At 39.4% G+C, this 14,317-nt stretch overlaps 1 protein-coding gene across 2 annotated transcripts in view; it reads right to left on the bottom strand.

The window, feature by feature from the left end:
• Positions 1-1,605: 1,605 nt before the first annotated feature.
• DEUP1 (deuterosome assembly protein 1) overlaps positions 1,606-14,317 on the bottom strand; it is a 51,907-nt gene continuing 39,195 nt past the window's right edge. For both annotated transcript variants that reach the window (XM_065678767.1, XM_065678769.1), the window contains 3 exons: positions 10,020-10,239; positions 8,966-9,067; positions 1,606-4,150 (listed from right to left, as the gene is read on the bottom strand). In XM_065678767.1, coding sequence (XP_065534839.1) covers positions 3,980-4,150; positions 8,966-9,067; positions 10,020-10,239 — 493 coding nt within the window. In that variant the 3' untranslated portion in view covers positions 1,606-3,979. The remainder of the gene's footprint in view (positions 4,151-8,965; positions 9,068-10,019; positions 10,240-14,317) is intronic.

Below are 14,317 nucleotides of genomic sequence, written 5' to 3' on the forward strand. Positions count from 1 at the left end.
ACCTTAAAGCCATTTCCCCCTTGCCCCGTCACTACCTGCTTTTGTCAAAATTCCCTTTCCAGCTTTCTTGTATCCCTGTTTAGGTATTGAAGACTTTTATAAGTCTCCCTGGAGACTTCTGGAGGATTTCTTGCTCCATCTGGAATTGTACAAGGGTTCACTTCAAGTAAAGTAAATCTTACAGCTGTTGCAGGAATCCAGTGAGAGGTTGGTTTAGGACTGGGCTTTGCATTCAAACATGTTCTCTTAAGGTAACTGGACAAACATTCTCAATAAATCTGTTTTAAAGCCACTAGCAGTTTGCTGAAAAGTAGATTAGAGGAACAATCCAATGGCTTTGTTGGTTTAGGGACACCGCAGTGCGGTGTATCGGTGTCCAGGGGCATTGCTCAATCCACTAGCAGTAATTTAGATGCAGTACATTAAATTACAGCCTATTTATGGATTTGAGGGGGCCCATGTGATTAGATAGTAACTCTGACACAGTGAACTTTGCGATCTGAACCCTGCAGTGAGTTAAAAACAACAGAGTTCCCATATTGCTTTGGCCAATTCAAATGAGCTCTGCTATGACACGTCTTGCACCGAGTGTTTTCTCAACAGACTGCAGTGTCTGAGAAGAAAAACAACTTCCCTAGCACAAGGCTGAAGGTGTAAAATCCAGTGGGTAGCTATATTGCATAGAATTACATGGAAAATTGTGGTTGGGAATGATGTAATTGCCTGTTGTGGGTTGTAAAGCCACCATCTGTATGATAAGGCCAAGGACCTTCTGGCCGTGCCGTCAGCCTCCTTCCAGCTCTTTGGTCTCTGGGAGCTGCTGGGCAGAAAGTGGTGGGACAGAACACAGATCAGCACACACCTGAGCTGGATGTGTAAATAAAACTATGATGACTGACATTGCATAGATGTAAAATCACCTGGGGCTCGTCCCATTAGACAGTCTCTGGGGACAACTTCTCATTCACAGTGGCGGTGTTTAGTCTACTTTTGAATCATTAAGTGGTGGTGGGCTTGTTCCTGTGCACTGCCGTGCCACTGTGAATCCAGGAATTATAACCAGTTACACTGTGATAAAGGCAGAACAGTGGGACTGGAGGGTTTAGGTGCTTTGTGTGAAATTTAGCTCCTGAATTTCCCACACAAAAAGGAAGAGAGTACAAAATGGTAGGAAGAAAATGCTCTAAATACCCAACGTTTATGTGAGCCTCTTTCAAAAGTTTCTGTTCAGTTACTGACAGCCCCATCAGAGTAAGTCTGGGGAAGTGAATTGGGCAGCAACAGCTTGGCAGCTCCTATACCACCAAGTATTTTGATACCATACCTCAATGAAACATGTTGGCAGCTGTGTGAACATGACCTCTGGTTTTCCTTCAGCCAGAAAAGCTGGTGGCAGCTTGAACCATTGTTCTTTTTATTTAAAACAAATCTTTCAACTGAGAGCCACAAACGTCCTTTTTGGTAAAGCTTTGAAAGGAAAAATAAGAGTCCAGTAGCTCACAAGAATATTTCATTGCCTGGCTCTTCACAAAGCAGAATAGTGATTTTCTGTATGTTTTGGGTAATCCGTAGCTCCTGAACATCACACCTTGTCCTGTCAAATGATTGTACACTTAATAATTCATTTTTATTGGTGATTTAAGACATTTATAGCCTTGGACCCTCCTGGTTATTCCTTTCTGTACAATATTCATACATCTCCAACCCCTCTTTGTAAGGTACATCATTCTTGGTCTTTATTATTTCTGCTGCCCATCATTCTTTCAAAAGTTTTTCAAATAACTTGAAACGTGGTACATGTTGTACACACTATTTTTGCCACATTGACATCTGTATGTGCCTTCAGAAACCTCTCACCAGTTCAGTCACGTTTCTACTTTTTAATACAATGGAAGTATTCAGAACCAGCTGTGTGGCTCCAGCTGTGGTCTGGCAATTGACTTGTTTAATTTGGGGGTTGTCAGATGAGCAACTTCTCCTGGTATTGGCTAGCAAAGAGAAGGGCACTTTGGTCCATACTGTCTCAGCATATTTGTGGCATAGTATGTTCTGAGCAGGACGTAAGAGTAAACCCAGGTTGGAGAGAGCTTTGAGCAACCTGCCGTAGTGGAAGGTGTCCCTCTCCCTGACAGGGGATTGGAACTGGGTAAGCTTTAAGGTCATTTCCAACCCATACTATTCCATGATTCTATGAAAAGGCAGGCTGAAACTGTTATTGAATTAGCCAAAGATAGTAGTTTGGTGAGATCTTGCGAGGATTTAGAAAAAGTTCTCACTCATTTTTTGATCATTTCATTCATTCATTCTGTATCATCACACAGACCTATATCATGAGATGGATCCTCAGGCCTGGACTGGACTCACACATGTAGGTTCTTTGAAGATCAGGAGCACACTGTCTTGTATTTTTAAACCATGCAGTTGTGAAAGAACCTGGCCAACTGCTAATATCCCCTATTTTTTTCTCTTGCCTTTCTGAAAGACAACATTTTGACATCTTTTTGCTTCTACAGATCTTTCCCAGCTTAAAATTTAGCTTCATTTTCCAGAAGTTCCTAAATTTCTTCATTAGTTCTTTTGAAATGCCCAGCTGGATCTCCCCTTAAGTTGAGGACACATATATATTTAGTTTGTTCAGATGTCTTCCCATCATCTTTTCATGCAGTCCTCGTTCCTCCAGCTGAGTCTAGTAATTTTCCTGAATTTTCTCTAAAAGGTTCTTTGATGTCCTCATTTTCATTACTCATTTTATTGCAAACTGAGCCAAACCCGTATTTAAAATCTTGGTATTTTGTGTGTGATGTAGTGTATTTTGTCTTAATGGAAATAGAGCTTCCAAAACCAATTCACATTTTTTGCTATGGTCTTGAATATTAATGAGACTTCTTTTACTCACAAACTGGAGCTGTTTGACAGTCTGGTATTATTTTTATCCATATTTTTTCTAGGAAGTTGGCAACAGTCTATGCTGGGAGGCAGTTCTTCAGTATCTTTTCACTGAAATTGGTGCTTCATCCACACCGTCTGTAATTTCTGTTTCACTCGCGCAGCAACAGAGTTCAGGATGAATTGCAAATAAAAGGAATCTCAACATTTTAGCTTTTTGGCACATTGAGCTCAGTTAACTCTGCTCGGTTTTACAATGTTTTCCTATGTTGCAGAGAACTATAGACTTTAGCCCCTTACCTAAGACCGACCACAAGTTGTCTGAAGTTAAAGTATTTCTCCCTGATCCAATGTATTTAAACAAGAAGCCAACATAGCATCAAAACACTGTTACCAAAAGAGGTGTTTTTCAAGACAGGATTAAAAAATTATACAGAATTACTGTAAAGCATGGAAAGCACCTGAGATTGTGCTCTGTCCCAGGTGAAGGCTATAGGTCTGGTAAAAGGGGCAATATGGGTGGCTTCAAAATATGTGCTTTGTCTATTCATGTTCCTCTCACCGACCTGCATGGCTTAGAGGTAAGAAAGAAAGAGCTCAAACTTCTCATTTCAGGAGTCCCAAGGGCTGTTTCTATAGCCAAGAATAACTAGAGCATAGATAAGCTCTTTATGCCAGGAGCTATGACATGGCTAAAGGCCCCTGTTATTCTTGTTCTGTGCAATCTAGAGAATTTCTTTTGGCTGATTGTATTTTCAAGGGAATAATTCCACTTATTATCCCTCCGTACATCACAGAATTCGCAGTATCTCCCTTAATTCACAGTGCTGCACCAGGGTCGCTGCGGCACATAATTTAACTATGCAAAACCAACCTGTGTATTTTAGAATATGTTTAGAATACAGTATTTTGTAATATAGTTGAGTTACAATATACCTAAATCCTAAAATCATTATCTTACTTGAAACCTTGGTGTTAAAAGTACATGCTGTTGGCAATGGGCCTAATTATATTAAGCAGCTCGTTGCAGATTTTAGTTCTAAGAAACTCATGGGTGATTACTTGGTTTTATTTCCTTAATTGTGTGACTGGCTTAAGTGTGTCTGCATTGCTGTAACCTGGCATATCTTTGGAGGGTATTTTCAGAGTGTCTTTGCAGTTCTTCAAGGTGCAAATTTAAACGTTCTTCAAACTCTCTTGTGTGCTTCTCTTCCTCTTGAAGGAACTTTTCTGCTGTTGCAAGGAAGGACATCTCAGGGGAGGACTGAGCAATGAATAGAAAATGAGGGTTAGTAAAAAGCAGCAAGTACTACAACGTGTTTGCATTACCAAGTTTGTAGATTTGAAAACCATTTCAACCTAGAGCAGCTAATGATTCTAAAACACTTTACAGCTCTCCGAGAGAGCATGAATTTAGTAATATATTTTTAAAGGCATAATGCGAACATGATGTTTGAATACCTGCGATATGCACAGCATTAGGATGTAGACTTGACATTGAAAACTTAAAAATCCCATTAGACAGAATTAAGCTGCTTCAGAACCTCCAGAATCTTTGAATCAGCTACAGGTTATATTAGTCACTTGTGTAATTTAGACCAGGACAGAGGACAATAATCTGTTTCTTGGAATTACAGCGTTGGATGTGTCTGATTGCCTCCTGTAATGTTAGCTCTCTCTTCCCGTGGTGTGCTGCTTTCTGAGGAAAGGAGGAAAACCTATGTTCATTTCAGTGCCATCAACTTCAGACCCTGACATTCTGGAGAGTGTACTAAATTTTATTCTCTGCAAGTAGTTCACTGAAAAATCTTCTTTCCATTTAATGAGCATTTAGTAGACTGAGACATAAACCATACTGAAATCGGTCTTAAAATGATTGTCACAGGATGCAGAGTTGTATAAAGCAAAGGACATGAGTGAGTTTTTGATGGAACAAGTTCTAAATTTTTAAGCAGCAATTTTTCTTAGTTCTTTTGCTAATGCTTAAGATGCATTCATTGGAATGTGTTTATCAAAAGAAACGTGAAGCAATTTTTCTTTGCCTAAAGATATTATGCTTGTTTAAATAAATTCAGTGTTTGTTTGTATAGAGAAGTAGTTTTATGACATGAATTTTTAAGTTGACTGAGAAAAAAACTTAGTACAGGAGCTGTAATACTGAGTGAGAGGGTAGTTTTCTGTCCTTATATGATCATATATTGAGAAAGGTGTTTGACATTTATTATCTTAATTAAACCATATGTGAAATAGTTTTAATAACTGACCGAGTTGTAAGTCTAGAAGCTCTAGTTTTGTTTTACCTAGAATTTAAAAGGGAGAGTTTCTCTGTCAGCGCATCAAATAGGAATGGCTTCAAATGGTTTAAATTTTCAAATGTTTTGGCGAAAGGCCAATTCTATGACACCTATACATTTTTATTCTGAGCTGCAGTCCATCAGAATCGGCTATTTGCTATTTCCACAGCAACTAGAGGCAGATTTGGTCTTTGCTTTCAGCCAGGTTTAAAACTGCCCTTTAGCAGTTTTTGCAGGTCAAAAGATACTAACTAGATAAATGCTTTAAAGCAATATTCTCTCCACACGATTTGCAGCAGACCTTGAGATAAAATGTAGAGATTTCCTGTAAGAAACCCCTTTTCTTTTCAAAGTAGAGCAAGTAAGTGATAGGTTGAAATAAATTCTGAATGAAGTACTATCCTTCTAGAGTGAGGCAGACTTTCTGACGTATAGGGCTCCTAAAATGAAATTCACAGATAAAGCAGAATCTTCCTTTTCTCAGTCCCTCCAAATATTTAACAGGACAGGGAAGAAAAAGTTATTTAATCTGCCATGTATAAAGAACCCAAAGCTATTGGATCACTCTGCGTCACACACTCTTGTATCAATCCCTGCACTAGCAGTGAATTGAAAGAATGTTAATCTTCTAATGCTTGAGAAACTCCGGAGGGAGATCACCTGCCTTCTGGTTTTATAGACACATGCATGATGTCCCAGCCATAAATCATCAATGTTTTCACATGAAGAGTTGTTGCTGGCAGTTTGACTGCCATGGCTATATGAACATTGATTCTTTCATGGGCTAGATCACAAACCTATCCTTGCAACATCTGGATTCAACGATAGAGGTGGCACTACTACTATGAAGTATTGAAGAAGGCTTTCGTATTATGAAGAAGATACTGGATTTGGAGGCTCTACTTAGAGAATCACCATGTGTTTCATTTACTGAATGCCAGGTCTGAAATCGCTGATTCAGCACTGTGCAAATAAAATACTTCCAGGGAGATGCGTGAGAAACTGGGAAAATGTAAATCTGAAATGCAAATTTAATAGGTGCTGTCTAGAGAAAAAAAGTTATGTTGAGCTTTTCCATATGGACAGCAAATTTACATGAGTGTGAGTCTTCAGAAATGTTGCATCAAGTTATGAGAGATTCTCAGAGATTCATTATAACACTGTTTACAACTGCTGACTTGTCATTAGAAACACGTTGACCTGATGACCAAGCTCTCTTCCTAAAAAGCTAGTGTCCTTTGCTTTAACTGGGACTTACTTTGATGTGTTTTTTCTTCAAATACACTGTAAACTCCAAACGAGACATTTCTGAATTTCCTCAGAGATCAGAAGAGAATGTTCATCACTTAGAATAAGCAGATCATGGTTCCCTACAGGTCCTTACCCGAGGGTCAGACATCACTGATTACCATTTCAGATAGGTCCCTGATGCACTGGGTTTTATGCACTTTGAGAGTAGGTTGTATCTAAACAGGTCTAAAAGGCAACATTTCTTGTTAGCAATTAAACTTTGCTTTCCAAGCCTCTGGTCTGTTCTTTCACTGTGTTCTTTATTGTCTTTACTTTTGATGCCTGAGGAATTAAAACTAAAGAAACTACTTTAATCCATGTCTCAGCTGAGATTCATGGTCCCTAGGTTTGAATTTCTTTTCCTCGGATAACAGTTCTTTATGTCTTTTGGTTTTCTAACTGGAGCTGAATAGAAAGCTTTCACCCTAAATTGTTTGGGTAGTTAGGCAACAAGAACTCTATGTCTTCATTTCTACAGTCTCAGCTGATCCCATATTTCTTTGCTGTACACCAAGAATAGTAATCACCTTTTTGCCTCACGATTTGCTGGAAATGAAGGAGTGCACTTGACAGAGATGTGTATTTCCATGTATGAAATATATGCTAAATATGTCTTCTCCTTGAGGAAGAACTACCCAAAGTGCCTATGAATTAACTCTGGATTGCTGGGAAGAGGCACTGCAGGAAGCTAGGTCTATTCTCTCTCACAGACTGCCTAATTAATTTGCTTAATCTCTTTCTTTCCCCATGAGTTGTTTCAGCATTCTTGGATGCACCTTCAGCAGGGCAGCAACAGAGCTTTAACATTTGGGATATTACAACATTTAGTGGTCAAATCATGAGTGGTCAAATCCCAGAGTGTTAAAGTCGCCTGATGTTTAGCCCTTTCTGCTTTCCAGGAAAGTTCTTACAACGCCAAGAACAGAAATTGGTCTGGCTAATTTTAGTCTTGCTGTGACTACATTTGAGGGCTTTGGGGAGTAGTTTTCTCCAACCCTACACTGCAATGCATCTTAAGTAGCAGGTATAGATGCCTGTCTTCAACATGCTTCTGCTTGTATATGAAAATAAAAACTGAGATGCCTAGGAAATTGCCAAGAAACACAGGAAGGCTTTCAGAGGGCCTAGCAACCTCATCAGTTAAGAAATCACAATAGCTAAGAGTGAGGGCATGGACCACAGTGTGCCTCAGGGTAGGATCAAGACAGTCAAAATCAGTCCTAATAGTGTCCAGTGGCAGAATTTCCACAACTTTCCATTGCAATCTATTTATTAAGAAGTTTTCCATACTTAACATTATAAAGTTTCCTAATGTCTCATTTAATTTTTCCTTGCTACAGCTTAAGTCTTTCTTGTCTATCCAAGCCTCGGAAGCAAGAACAATGTCTGTCCACCATATGAAGAGAAACATGAGAAGGTGTTTGTGACTAAAACTTAAAGCTCCAGATTAAGAAGCACAATGTACACAACTGCTTGCTGAAATGGAGAAATTGTGTAGAAACGCAGTATTCTGAAGCTGCATATAATATTTTTGGGTATCTATCTATCTGTCTGTCTATTTTCTGAAGCAGGACATTGGACTGTTTTATGGAATAGTCTTCCCAGAAATTGGGAATAGATCAGGCAACCATTTTCTGAAGTTGTTAATTTCAGAGAGAGAGCACAGTCCAAAGTACTATTCAGAAAAAAAGTATTTCCCTAGATTTGGAAAGCCTTAAACCAAGAAGTATGGGGGTTATGCGAATTCCCACTGAATCCCAGCTCAGCTTTCTAGTTTACTTTAAGGTAAGAGTGACCTTCTCTTACATACGTAACCTCTAAGTAAGAATGTGAAAGGACAGAGATTCTAGTGGAACATTTACTAAGGTTGTCTGAAGATTCCTTACTAGGAGGAGAGATGCTAGTCTCTGCGTAAAGCCCTAGAGACTATTTTCTCTCTTCCCTATATACCGACAGAGTAATTTTGGTAGGTATCAGGACATCACCTGCAATGCTGATGTTTTTAGTTGGTGCTACAAATATTCTCCAGAATAATGGTCCCTTATAGCATCTTTAGACATTTTGAACATACTGGAGATTTTACTTAGGCAAAACATCAGTCCTGAAAATTCTGTCAGAGAACTCTATTTACAACATATTGTATGTTTTTTTTACTCTTTCTCTTGGATGCAATGGCTTTCCATTTGAACACAGAACTCCAGAGTAATAGACTTGAGTATTCTCTGCATTAATGCTGTGGTATGCAATGTCAGTCTGAGTAATGATTTCATTCTGGAGATCTTCTGGGCTTGTACCTGCTTCAGTGTCACTAATTTGGGCTTAGACTCAGTACAAGAAACATACCTTGCTTAATAATTTCATTTTGTACTTTGCCCACACAGGAGCTGGAAAGTGTTTTCTTTTAAATCGAGTCTTGGCATCAACCCTGTCCTGAATGCCAGATGGCAAATAGTTTCCCTGCAGATTGCAGAAGTGTCTCGGAATGGACATTTTACCTGGGCTGGCTGGAAATAGAAGCTCTGGGATCTGTGGTCTGGAGCCTCTGTCTGACACTTCTGAAAGAAGAGAGGAGGAGGCCTGGTATTTATCAAATTCTGCTGAAAAAGTCCAAACAATTATTGTCATGATTAGTAATTTAAAGAGAAAAACTCTCAAGCCATAAGGCTCAGCCACACACCTGCAGTTCAGGATCTACTGGGTACAAAGATGCACGTATCACAGCTGCACAGAGAGATGGCTATGGTCTATTCCTACTAATCTGTTAGTTCCATTATTTAATGATGGTGTGGTTGTATGGTTTGAGGTCCGGAAAATAAGGGCTAAATTTTCAAGTGGAAAACCATAGTGGCCTTTAGTGGAGGCCTCAGGAAGAATAGAAGATGCTAAGGAAGAAGATAAAGCTCAAATTTAAAGGTAGATCTAAAGTCAAGAATTATGGAAAGTTTTTCCTAAGAAGTTGCCCCAGGTAAAGGGAGATTTATCCCACTTGTCATGGAACTTGGTAACCTTCAGCCTTTGAAGACTGAAAGGCAGAATGCTGCACTATTACTCTTTCATTTCAAAAAAAGAAAGATTGCAGCAGTTATCATTTCTATTCCTTTTCAAATACAATAGCTAACACATAGAAAATAGTTGCTGCAATTCCTCTAATTTCATCCATCAGCTGAATGCTGTAGAAACTTGATTTGTCAAACAGCACTTAAGACAGTAAGTTTGCAGGCATTATGGAAATACACTTAAAGCAGAGTGCCCTTACACAAGTCAGTATGAAGGAGTACCCCAATATAGAAGACAATAAGCTAAAATGTAGAAATCTCTCTCACAGTTACATAATGGCAGGTAATTATCACCATCATTATTAGAACAAAGATATGGCCCAGCAGGGGATGTTTAATTTCCAGAAAATCTGCTTTGCGTTAAGGTATTTCCATTTTTGCTAGGCTGGCATTGTATAAATGATAATGACAACGGGGTGATCTAGTTTTTGGCTCCTCCAGGGCTGCAGTTGGTCCGCAGATGGATTTGTGTTACAGGAAAATAGTTACTTACTGATAATTTGATTTCTTCTCCACTGTAAGCAGGGCTCAGTAAACTGCCTCTTCTGCCCTCTTCAGGAAACGGCCCACTGAAGCCCAAAGGATACTTCTCACTTTTTGAACCAGTGATACTGACTTGGCCATATGCAGCAGGACTACGGTTTCTGTGGTATCCTGTGAACGCAGAAGTCTGTTGACATTCCATTTCCCGTGCATCTTTCTTCTGGGAAGTTCTAAAAGAGAAAACCAAATCAAAGTATGAAAACCAGTTGTAACTCTGAGCTATCACAGCAAAGCCAAGCACGATTTTACTTTTGTTTGTTTGCACAATTTTGATTACTTACCTGTGCAAACTGCTTCATGCAGATCAAAAACTAGCAAGCTGCAGCAATTTTGTAGCTTTCTGACTAAGTTGCTCTAAACATCTGAGTGTGCATTCTCTGTCTGCCTCGGCTATGACTTAAATCACACAAATTTAAACCTATTCACTGGAGGTGAAGTTGAATAACCTTGCCATATAATTATGGCAGGACACGAGCTAAACCACAAACCTGCATCAGGTATTGAAAATACCAATATGCCTTAAGTGGATTTCATCAGGTCCCATGGATTTGTGTACGTTCAGGTTTTTAAGCTGGTCTCTAAGCAGATCCTCTCCTACAGTGGGCTTAGGGTCTTCATTCTCACAGTCCCTGCATCTGCCTTCCAAGACTTGGGTGGTGCATTCGGAGGCTTTGCCAGTGAAGACCGAGGCGAAGAAGTCATTCAGAACCTCAGCCTTCTCCAAATCCTGTGTAGCCAGTTCTCCCGAGTGCTTCCTCAGGGTTCCTACGTTGTCCCCAGTCTGTTTTTTATTTGCTACGTACCTGTAGAATCCATATGATAACATATGGAAAAAAAGAAAACTATTTTCTTCCCATTCAAAATATCTTCTTTTTCTGATAGTTAACTGAACAATTCTGAAACCATATTGACAAGAGCAGCTTGCCCACATGTCTGCTCAATTAGACTAATTTTCAGTTGCATCTTTACTTGTATTTATTATTATGTATTTACTTCAGCCTGGAGAAGAAAAGGCTGCATGGAGACCTCATAGCAGCCTTCCAGTATCTGAAGGGGGCTTGTAAGGATGCTGGAGAGGGTCTCTTCATCAGGGACTGTAGTGATAGGACAAGGGGTAATGGGTTAAAACTTAAACAAGGGAAGTTTAGATTAGATCTAAGGAAGAAATTCTTTACTGTGAGGGTGGTGAGGCACTGGAATGGGTTGCCCAAGGAAGTTCTGAATACTCCATCCCTGGTGGTGTGCAAGGCCAGGCTGGACAGAATCTTGGGTGGTATGGTTTAGTGTCAGAGGTGTTAGAGCAGAGATGCTCCTGCCCATGGCAGGGGGGTTGCAACTAGATGATCTTGAGGTCCTTTCCAACCCTAACTATTCTATGATCCTATGATTATATAGCAAAACATGCAAAAAAAATTTATACATTTCTGTTACTGTATTTGTGACTGAGGTAAAAATTTCCATTGTACTGAGGCCTGTGCTTATAATAAAATTGGAATTGTAGTCTTGGGAGGTAACAACTATACTTAAACATGATAGCTGTTTGAAAAGATCCCATCATTGCAATATCCTAAAACACTTCACTAATTTGAAATGCAGTTATAAAAGCTTTTAAAGACAAGTTCTCTGACACTAAAGTATAATTATTACAAATATTCAAGAGTATGCAGTGCTGCTCAGATCCAAGGAAAACAACTCTTTTTTTCAATAAAAGAGAATAATTTGCCAAGCAGAGAGAAAGGACAGCATTTCCCACAGAAAGAGCACACCGTCATTTTCTAATCTTAATTTCAATATTTGGTGTTAGGAGAGGGTGGCTGTGCAAACTTAATGAACCCTGCTTGTACTTAATCCCTTGTGCTGGGTTTGGCTGAGGTAGAGTTAATTTTCTTCACAGTAGCTGGTAGGGGAATGTTTTGGATTTGTGCTGGAAACAGTGCTGATACCACAGGGATGTTTTAGTTACTGCTGAGGAGCACTTACATAGAGCCAAGGCCTTTTCTGCTCCTCACACCACCCCAATAGTGAGTGGGCTGTGGGTGCTAACCCCAGCTGACCCAATGGATATTCCAGACCATATGGTGTCATCCTCAGTCTATAAACTAGGGGGAAAGCTGGCTGGAGGCCACTGCCTGGGAACTGGCTGGTTGGTGGGTGGTGAACAACTGCACTGTGCATCACCTGGTTTGTATATTCTGATTCTATTATTATTGTTGTTGTTATAGTTGTTACTATTATTATCACCATCATTATCATTGTCATCATCCCTTCCTTTTCTGTACCATTAAACTCTATCTCCACCCACTAATTTTACCTTTTTTTTCCCAATTCTCTCCCCATCCCACTGCAGGAAGGGAAGGAGAGTGAGGAGAGGCTGTGTGGTGTTCAGCTGCCTGCCAGGTTAAACCCTGACAGCCTTAAACATGAAAATGAGCACTCCATCAACAGACTGTGCAGAACGACTTAGAGAACTAATGAAGAACGTATTTTTCTCTGGCTATAAAAGAGCTAGTGATTAAGATACTCTGAATGCTATAGGAAAGCAAATTATAAGCATGATTCTGTAATATTATTATTATTGTATTATTATTATACATTCTAAAATAAAACTCTGAGAACATTCACCCAGCCTTCCAGTTTTCTAATCAGTTAAAATGTTTACTTTTATGGGGGCAGAGTTTCCTCCTTTCATTCATTCTTTTCTTTCAATAAACACACTCTGCTCTTTGGCCACAGAATGCTTTTTTCTTCCCCCCCCCCCCCCAAGTCAATTCCATCTATTGTCTGGATGAAGGGCACAGAAGATAGATGGTATGAATAATAAAATCACAAATACTTTTTTCATCTTGCGTTCTGACCTTGTTGGAAGTAATTTCTCTGTAAACCCACAGTAAAGTCTGTGATCTGTGTTCTTTTTTATTTTCCCCCAGAACTGCTTCTCTGTGTATTTAATAACAGTTATTACCGTTATGCTATAGCTTGCTTCACTAAGACCAGAGTTTTCAGACTCAGGTGCCTACAGTTCTGGTGGCTTTTAGATAGCAAAATCAGATACCTCCCAAAAAAGGACTGACTTTATAAAGGAACTTCATTCCTACTGTAATCCATAGCATTGCTGGGGCTGTTTGCTCTCTTGGAAAAATGTGACACCTACATTTAGGTGCTTTGATATGGATACTATGCCTTCACTTCAGACAGATTTCACAGTTCGGGTTTAAATATCTACCAGTTTAGTGCAATATAATATGTAAGAACAGAGTTCTTCTTTGAATGCAAATGTAAAGGTAGGTAAATATCTGCAATTTTTCCAAACTGTCCATTTGTTAATACTGGCAATGCAAATACACTATAACTGCAGTTGAAAAACTTATGCTTTCAGTGGGTTTATTGTCAGAGTATTGAACATATCCACATACTTCACAAAAATAGTATCACTGTGGACATGGTGACATATGGGACAAGAAGTGGAAGAACAATGTCTTCGCAAAGGGAATTTATATAGACAAGATCGATTTTTCCAGACTCAGATATAAAATCAGCCTGGTCTTTATGTGATCAATGACTTCAGTGGTGCAAAACAGATTACTTACACAGCTTGTGCTGGTTGTCATACCTGGTCTTGAGAAAGAAAACAACAGATCTTTAGTGACCAGAATGTCTTCAGAATTTGTTGCTTTTACCTGTCAAGTGTAACTGCTGGCTTGGTTTGTAAAAATGGTTAAAAAGTATTTTCCTAAGAGATTGTTTTCACTGCTTCCAGTTTATCTACTGCAACACCTGATCCAGTGGTGAGCCTGACGAAGAGTCTGTGAACTCCAAAAAGTAGTGAAAACCTCCTTGAGATATATAGTTCACTGTCAAGACAGATCCTTTAAGTGATCCCCAGCTACCTTAGTAGGCATTCAGTCCTAGCCTTTACCCCTCATTTTGCCAAACGATGAAAGAGCACTTTGGCTCGTCCAGTTACCTGTTTTGTGTGTATTTTTGTGGTAAGTAGCCATTCATTGGGAACTCACATGCATTTTTTAATTTTGGCAGAAATGGGCTAAATAAATCAGCTTCATCAGAGCAAGCCCTCTTCAACCATGCCAGACTTCAAATCAACTGTATGCAGCCGAGGTCTAAATAAAGGATTGGAATCTTGAGGGTGGGGAAAGCTTCTGTGAATGGCAATTAGAAGTCAACTACCATACAGGAGAACAGTAGTTACTTAAAGTGGTTGTAGGTAGGATGTGACTACAGGCTTTTTTA

This window comes from Lathamus discolor, chromosome 4 (assembly GCF_037157495.1).
Source record: "Lathamus discolor isolate bLatDis1 chromosome 4, bLatDis1.hap1, whole genome shotgun sequence".
Lineage (NCBI taxonomy): Eukaryota > Metazoa > Chordata > Aves > Psittaciformes > Psittacidae > Lathamus > Lathamus discolor.